Source organism: Etheostoma spectabile, unplaced genomic scaffold (genome assembly GCF_008692095.1).
Source record: "Etheostoma spectabile isolate EspeVRDwgs_2016 unplaced genomic scaffold, UIUC_Espe_1.0 scaffold00010130, whole genome shotgun sequence".
NCBI lineage: Eukaryota > Metazoa > Chordata > Actinopteri > Perciformes > Percidae > Etheostoma > Etheostoma spectabile.
This window is the reverse complement of record NW_022603799.1, coordinates 18454-27500: the sequence shown is the minus strand read 5'-3', so window position 1 is coordinate 27500 and position 9047 is coordinate 18454. Positions and strand designations below refer to the sequence as shown.

Here is a 9047-nt window from a genome sequence, read left to right as displayed (position 1 = left end):
GGCAGAGAGACAGGCAGGCAGAGAGACAGGCAGACAGAGAGACAGGCAGGCAAAGAGACAGGCAGGCAGAGAGACAGGCAGGCAGAGAGACAGGCAGGCAAAGAGACAGGCAGGCAGAGAGACAGGCAGGCAGAGAGACAGACAGGTACCTGATGGGGATGTCGTTCATGACCTCTCTGAACATGGAGGGTGAGATGACGGGGTCACAGTCGCTGGGCAGCAGGGGGTCGTGACCTTTGTCCACCACCTTCCTCTCCAGCAGCCAGCGGTTAAACGACTCCCGGGGGGGGTCGATGCCTGGAACAGGAAGGAGACACGCTCAGTCTGCACACGCTCAGTAGACACGCTCAGTCTGCACGCGCTCAGTAGACACGCTCAGTCTGCACGCGCTCAGTAGACACGCTCAGTCTGCACGCTCAGTCTGCACACGCTCAGTAGACACTCAGTCTGCACGCGCTCAGTAGACACGCTCAGTCTGCACGCTCAGTCTGCACACGTCAGTAGACACGCTCAGTCTGCACGCGCTCAGTAGACACGCTCAGTCTGCACGCGCTCAGTAGACACGCTCAGTCTGCACGCGCTCAGTAGACACGCTCAGTCTGCACGCGCTCAGGAGACACGCTCAGTCTGCACGTGCTCAGTAGACACGCTCAGTCTGCACGTGCTCAGTAGACACGCTCAGTCTGCACGTGCTCAGTAGACACGCTCAGTCTGCACGTGCTCAGTAGACACGCTCAGTCTGCACGCTCAGTCTGCACGCGCTCAGGAGACACGCTCAGTCTGCACGTTCAGTCTGCACGCGCTCAGGAGACACGCTCAGTCTGCACGCGCTCAGTCTGCACGTTCAGTCTGCACGCGCTCAGTCTGCACACGCTCAGTCTGCACGCTCAGTCTGCACGCGCTCAGTAGACACGCTCAGTCTGCACACGCTCAGTAGACACGCTCAGTCTGCACGCTCAGTCCACGCTCAGGAGACACGCTCAGTCTGCACGCGCTCAGTAGACACGCTCAGTCTGCACGCGCTCAGGAGACACGTTCAGTCTGCACGCGCTCAGGAGACACGTTCAGTCTGCACGCGCTCAGTCTGCCCATGCTTCTTCTTATTATTATTATTATTATTATTATTATTATTATTATTATTATTATTATTGTAATTGCTACCTTCTCTCTGGTGGCACAGCTCGTGGTAGTGCTGGCGGAGCTTGGTGACGAGCTGCGCTCTCTGCAGCTCGATCTCAGGGTGGGGGGGCAGGTGGTGGGCGGGGGGGTGCTCCCGGATCACAGCGTTGGTCTGGGTGTCCAGGTCCCAGTAGATCCTGCACACACAGAACTGGTTCAACAGGCTGTCTACGGGCTGGCTACATGTGGGCTAACAGAAGCTAACAGCTGACTGAGGGGGCGTGGCCTCAGCACTCACACAGCGGGCCTGTAGGGCGCGGGGGCGGGGCTCGGGGTTGTGGGCGTGGCCGGGAGGGGCGGTTTGTCCTCGGGGGCGGAGCTCCAGTGTTTGGCGCCGGGTGTGCTGGGAGAAATGGGCGTTGTTGGCTCCGCCTGAAGAAAAATAAATAAATAAATAGAGTCATTATTTAAATTACAGGACTCTGTTTCCCACAATCCCCTACACACGGGTCACTAGTTCAACCTCAAGTCCAACAGCGTAATCTAATCCCAAACTTTACTGTTCAAATCCATACAAACAGAAGAAGGGGGGGGGGGGGGGGTTGTTGTTGTTACCTTGACTCGTTTGATGCTGTTAGGCCCCGCCCCCTGCTCCTCAGAGATCCTCCTCTTCCTCTGGCCGTTACCAAGGTTACCGTCTCCAGCTCCACCCTCTGCTGGAGCCGCATTCAGACCTAAAGGATCAGACTGCAGACAGACAGGCAGACAGACAGACAGGCAGACAGGGAGAGAGGTAGACAGACAGACAGGGAGACAGACAGGCAGAGAGACAGACAGGGAGAGAGGTAGACAGGCAGAGAGACAGGCAGACAGGCAGACAGACAGGCAGACAGGCAGAGAGACAGACAGGCAGACAGACAGACAGACAGACAGGGAGACAGACAGACAGACAGGCAGAGAGACAGACAGGGAGAGAGGTAGACAGGCAGACAGACAGGCAGACAGGCAGAGAGACAGACAGGCAGACAGACAGACAAGCAGAGAGGTAGACAGGCAGAGAGACAGGCAGACAGGGAGACAGAGAGACAGGCAGACAGACAGACAGGTAGACAGGTAGACAGAGAGACAGGCAGGCAGACAGGCAGAGAGACAGACAGGTAGAGAGGTAGACAGGCAGAGAGACAGACAGACAGGGAGACAGACAGACAGACAGGCAGAGAGACAGACAGGGAGAGAGGTAGACAGGCAGAGAGACAGGCAGACAGGCAGACAGACAGGCAGACAGGCAGAGAGACAGACAGGCAGACAGACAGACAAGCAGAGAGGTAGACAGGCAGAGAGACAGGCAGACAGGGAGACAGAGAGACAGGCAGACAGACAGACAGGTAGACAGGTAGACAGAGAGACAGGCAGGCAGACAGGCAGAGAGACAGACAGGTAGAGAGGTAGACAGGCAGAGAGACAGACAGGGAGACAGGTAGACAGAGAGACAGACAGAGAGACAGGCAGACAGACAGAGAGACAGGTAGACAGACAGGCAGACAGACAGAGAGACAGGCAGAGAGACAGACAGGTAGAGAGACAGACAGGCAGAGAGACAGGCAGGCAGACAGACAGGCAGACAGGTAGACAGACAGAGAGACAGACAGGTAGAGAGGTAGACAGGCAGAGAGACAGACAGGGAGACAGACAGGTAGACAGGTAGACAGAGAGACAGACAGGTAGACAGAGAGACAGACAGAGAGACAGGCAGACAGACAGAGAGACAGGTAGACAGACAGGCAGACAGACAGAGAGACAGACAGGTAGAGAGGTAGACAGGCAGAGAGACAGGCAGGCAGACAGACAGGCAGACAGACAGAGAGACAGGCAGAGAGGTAGACAGACAGAGAGACAGGCAGAGAGACAGACCGAGAGACAGGCAGACAGAGAGACAGACCGGTAGGTAGACAGACAGGTAGACAGGCAGGCAGGTAGACAGAGAGACAGGCAGGCAGAGAGACAGACAGGCAGACAGGGAGACAGAGAGACAGACCGGTAGGTAGACAGACAGGTAGACAGGCAGACAGGGAGACAGAGAGACAGGCAGTAACTAAGTAGGTGAATTCTTCTTGTCGTGCTTCGCTTTGTTGTTTTTACAGATCCAGCATCTCTTCAGAACTTTATCAACACTAGTGCTATATATATATTATATATTATATCTATATATATATATATATATATATATATATATATATATATATATATATATAAATAAAAGAATGAAAGATTAAAGGTGACTCACGATGACATCATGCTGGCCCAGCACCGGCACCTCCCACAGGCTCTGATTGGTGAATCTGTTGAAGTAATAGGGTCGGTTCTCCCTCCTAGACCAGCACTTAGACCACCAGCCTGGACCAGCTCATCTAGGGACAGACAGGCCAGAGAGACAGACAGGTCAGAGACAGACAGGTCAGAGACAGACAGACCAGCACTTAGACCACCCAGCCTGGACCAGCTCATCTAGGGACAGACAGGCCAGAGAGACAGACAGGTCAGAGACAGACAGGTCAGAGACAGACAGACCAGCACTTAGACCACCCAGCCTGGACCAGCTCATCTAGGGACAGACAGGCCAGAGAGACAGACAGGTCAGAGACAGACAGGTCAGAGACAGACAGACCAGCACTTAGACCACCCAGCCTGGACCAGCTCATCTAGGGACAGACAGGCCAGAGAGACAGACAGGTCAGAGACAGACAGGTCAGAGACAGACAGACCAGCACTTAGACCACCCAGCCTGGACCAGCTCATCTAGGGACAGACAGGCCAGAGAGACAGACAGGTCAGAGACAGACAGGTCAGAGACAGACAGACCAGCACTTAGACCACCCAGCCTGGACCAGCTCATCTAGGGACAGACAGGCCAGAGAGACAGACAGGTCAGAGACAGACAGGTCAGAGACAGACAGACCAGCACTTAGACCACCCAGCCTGGACCAGCTCATCTAGGGACAGACAGGCCAGAGAGACAGACAGGTCAGAGAGAGACAGGTCATAGAGAGACAGACAGGTCAGAGAGACAGGCAGGTCAGAGAGAGACAGGCAGGTCAGAGACAGGCAGGTCAGAGAGAGACAGGCAGGTCAGAGACAGGCAGGTCAGAGAGAGACAGACAGGTCAGAGAGAGACAGGTCATAGAGAGACAGACAGGTCAGAGAGAGACAGGCAGGTCAGAGAGAGACAGGCAGGTCAGAGACAGGCAGGTCAGAGACAGGCAGGTCAGAGAGAGACAGGCAGGTCAGAGAGAGACAGGCAGGTCAGAGAGACAGGCAGGTCAGAGAGAGACAGACAGGTCAGAGAGAGACAGACAGGTCAGAGAGAGACAGACCAGCACTTAGACCACCCAGCCTGGACCAGCTCATCTAGAAACAGACAGGTCAGAGAGAGACAGGTCATAGAGAGACAGACAGGTCATAGAGAGACAGGCAGGTCAGCGAGACAGGCAGGTCAGAGAGACAGGCAGGTGTACCTGGGAGCTCCGGTGGTTTGGAGGTGGTGGAGGGGGAAAGGGGCGGGTCCTGGGAGGAGGCGGAGCTAGAAGGAGACGCCTCCCCCTTCACCGATGGCTGGCTGTCATTGGACATCTCCGCAGCCCGTCAGAAACACATCACCTGCAGCACAGGAAGACAGACTTTCAAAATAAAACAGAAACACATCATCTGCAGCACAGGAAGACAGACTTTCAAAATAAACAGAAACACATCACCTGCAGCACAGGAAGACAGACTTTCAAAATAAAACAGAAACACATCATCTGCAGCACAGGAAGACAGACTTTCAAAATAAAACAGAAACACATCATCTGCAGCACAGGAAGACAGACTTTCAAAATAAAACAGAAACACATCATCTGCAGCACAGGAAGACAGACTTTCAAAATAAAACAGAAACACATCATCTGCAGCACAGGAAGACAGACTTTCAAAATAAAACAGAAACACATCATCTGCAGCACAGGAAGACAGACTTTCAAAATAAAACAGAAACACATCATCTGCAGCACAGGAAGACAGACTTTCAAAATAAAACACTCAGTAATATTCAAATAGAGCCCGACCGATCCTAGTATTTGGTTATTTAATAATCCGATATGCCGATTTATATTTTACAGACGATGCATCACATTTAAATTTAAAAAGAACATAATAATAATAAACTAGTGGTAACGGACAGTGTATTCCTGTAGAAACTGTAGTATTCCTGTAGTAACTGTAGTATTCCTGTAGTAACGGACAGTGTATTCCTGTAGTAACTGACAGTGTATTCCTGTAGTAACGGACAGTGTATTCCTGTAGTAACTGTAGTATTCCTGTAGTAACTGACAGTGTATTCCTGTAGTAACTGTAGTATTCCTGTAGTAACGGACAGTGTATTCCTGTAGTAACTGTAGTATTCCTGTAGTAACTGACAGTGTATTCCTGTAGTAACTGTAGTATTCCTGTAGTAACGGACAGTGTATTCCTGTAGTAACTGACAGTGTATTCCTGTAGTAACTGTAGTATTCCTGTAGTAACTGTAGTATTCCTGTAGTAACGGACAGTGTATTCCTGTAGTAACGGACAGTGTATTCCTGTAGTAACTGACAGTGTATTCCTGTAGTAACTGTAGTATTCCTGTAGTAACGGACAGTGTATTCCTGTAGTAACTGACAGTGTATTCCTGTAGTAACTGTAGTATTCCTGTAGTAACGGACAGTGTATTCCTGTAGTAACGGACAGTGTATTCCTGTAGTAACGGACAGTGTATTCCTGTAGTAACTGACAGTGTATTCCTGTAGTAACGGACAGTGTATTCCTGTAGTAACTGACAGTGTATTCCTGTAGTAACTGACAGTGTATTCCTGTAGTAACTGACAGTGTATTCCTGTAGTAACTGACAGTGTATTCCTGTAGTAACTGTAGTATTCCTGTAGTAACGGACAGTGTATTCCTGTAGTAACTGACAGTGTATTCCTGTAGTAACTGACAGTGTATTCCTGTAGTAACTGTAGTATTCCTGTAGTAACTGACAGTGTATTCCTGTAGTAACTGTAGTATTCCTGTAGTAACTGTAGTATTCCTGTAGTAACGGACAGTGTATTCCTGTAGTAACTGACAGTGTATTCCTGTAGTAACTGTAGTATTCCTGTAGTAACGGACAGTGTATTCCTGTAGTAACTGACAGTGTATTCCTGTAGTAACTGACAGTGTATTCCTGTAGTAACTGACAGTGTATTCCTGTAGTAACTGAGTGTATTCCTGTAGTAACGGACAGTGTATCCTGTAGTAAGTGTAGTATTCCTGTAGTAACTGACAGTGTATTCCTGTAGTATTCCTGTAGTAAGTGTAGTATTCCTGTAGTAACTGACAGTGTATTCCTGTAGTATTCCTGTAGTAACTGACAGTGTATTCCTGTAGTAAGTGCAGTATTCCTGTAGTAACTGACAGTGTATTCCTGTAGTATTCCTGTAGTATTCCTATAGTAAGTGTAGTATTCCTGTAGTAAGTGCAGTATTCCTGTAGTATTCCATGTAGTATTCCTGTAGTAAGTGTAGTATTCCTGTAGTAAGTGTAGTATTCCTGTAGTAATTGACAGTGTATTCCTATAATAAGTGTAGTATTCCTGTAGTATTCCTATAATAAGTGTAGTATTCCTGTAGTATTCCTGTAGTAAGTGTAGTATTCCTGTAGTAAGTGCAGTATTCCTGTAGTATTCCATGTAGTATTCCTGTAGTAAGTGTAGTATTCCTGTAGTAAGTGTAGTATTCCTGTAGTAATTGACAGTGTATTCCTATAATAAGTGTAGTATTCCTGTAGTATTCCTATAATAAGTGTAGTATTCCTGTAGTAAGTGTAGTATTCCTGTAGTAAGTGCAGTATTCCTGTAGTATTCCTGTAGTAAACAGGTGACAGGTAGATTTAAACGGCGGGGCTGTTGACATCGCGGACCGTCTGAATGTGGCGCCAAACGGACGAACGTCGGTTCTAATCCGATCAAAGTGATCGGTAACCGGGGGAGACGAACACGGCGACGGCGTATCTGCGATGGAGCTTAAACACCGCGGTAATTATACTGCGTTAATTACTACTAATAACACTCATGTTAGCGTTGTCATTCGCAAAAAGCAGCGCTGTGCTAACGCGCATGCGCCTGGCAGGCTCTCCCAACAACAGCGAGGAGAAGGGGGAGGGAGAAGCGGAGGAGGGGTGAGGGGACAACACAAAGCGGAGCCCGAGCTCAACACACGGACACAGCGGCTCTCCGTGTCGGTCATAGCCGGGCCGAACCGGGCTAAAGTGCTCTAAAAACACAGGGAGGGCAACGCGCCGCCTTTAGGTTTCGCTATTAACCGCCATTTCGCGCCGTAAGCCCGGTCTCGGCGCGGAGCGACAGCTGCTGTTTAGGCGCCACTTCCAGACAAGATGGCGGACACGCCCCTGCCACAGCGCTGCGCGTCCCGCTCTCTGTTTCTACACTTTACTACGGACTCCGCGGTCCCGCGCGCCGGGAGTCCGGCTCACCTGACGGCGGGAACCTTCCGCCGCGGGTCGGTGCCGTCGGAGCGGCTGTGCGGGGTCCGGTTCCCTTACCTTAGCCGGTTTAGTTGCAGAGAGTCGCAGGTTCTGTCCGCTTGTTTCGGGTCCTCCGCTCCGCTCCCTCCCCGCCTGCTCAGACATCTTTACGGGGACCCAGAGAGATCCACTGCGCATGCGCAGCTGGTGTCCAGCTTCCTGGTTCTAGGCGTCCTGTTGGCACCGCCATTTTGAGCAGGTCGGATCCATGATCTGACGTAAACCTGGACATCAGTCTGAATAACACAAACGTGTGTGTGTGTGTGTGTGTGTGGTGTGTGTGTGTGTGTGTGTGTGTGGTGTGTGTTGTGTGTGTGTGTGTGTTTGATCCTGATCTGTAATATAAACCAGATGTTCTCCAGTGGACTGCAGCCATCATTCATTATACTATATTTAAATACATCATAATAAATAAATAACTCATATATTTAAATACAGTGCTATGATGTCAGAGTAGGGCTGTATATATAGATATATAAATCTAGATATCTATATATAGATATATAAATCTAGATATCTATATATAGATATATAAATCTAGATATCTATATATAGATATATAAATCTAGATATCTATATATAGATACTTTCCAAATGTAATATATCTTATTGATACTAGTTACTGTAATTTGAGAGTAATTAGTTATATTACTATAGTGCTGTACTGCGTTCCAGTACTTTTGAGGTACTTTCACCTAAACAACAGCAGGAGTTTGACTTCATCAATAAAGTCTCTTCATCCACTTTAATACTTCAGATTACTATAATATTCTGTAGAATTCAAAGTACCTGAAGCTGTAAAATAGAAAGGTACAAGAGGCAAGAAGGAGGATGGAAATACTCTTTAAAGTACCTTACAGTTGTACTGAAGTACTGCGTTGTTGTAAAATGTGTTAAAGCTCTTAGAAGAAATTCATGTTCAGATTAAAACTAAAGTTGTCTAAAGAATATTATATATATATATATATATACATACTATATATATATACTGTATATATATATAGTATGATATATATATATAAAATTATATACATACTATATATATATACTGTATATATATATAGTATGTATATAATAATATATATATATACTGTATATATATATACTTATATATATATAGTAGTATTATATATAAATATATATATACTATACTATATATATATACAGTATATATATATAGTATATATATATATATATATTATATAACTATATATATATACTGTATATATATATAGTATGTATATATATATAAATATATATATACATACTATATATATATACTGTATATATATATAGTATGTATATATATAATATATATATACTGTATATATATA

The 9047-nt window shown here is 47.4% G+C and overlaps 1 protein-coding gene across 1 annotated transcript in view; it reads right to left on the bottom strand.

Annotated features, from left to right (window-relative positions):
- Positions 1 to 7870, bottom strand: part of pcif1 (phosphorylated CTD interacting factor 1) — a 14284-nt gene extending 6414 nt beyond the window's left edge. Inside the window, 8 exon segments of the mRNA XM_032508963.1 lie at positions 150 to 297; positions 1162 to 1316; positions 1418 to 1551; positions 1735 to 1866; positions 3404 to 3499; positions 4487 to 4524; positions 4632 to 4775; positions 7730 to 7870. Of these exon segments, the coding sequence (XP_032364854.1) occupies positions 150 to 297; positions 1162 to 1316; positions 1418 to 1551; positions 1735 to 1866; positions 3404 to 3499; positions 4487 to 4524; positions 4632 to 4746 (818 nt within the window). The 5' untranslated portion in view covers positions 4747 to 4775; positions 7730 to 7870.
- Between the last annotated feature and the right edge of the window lie 1177 nt (positions 7871 to 9047).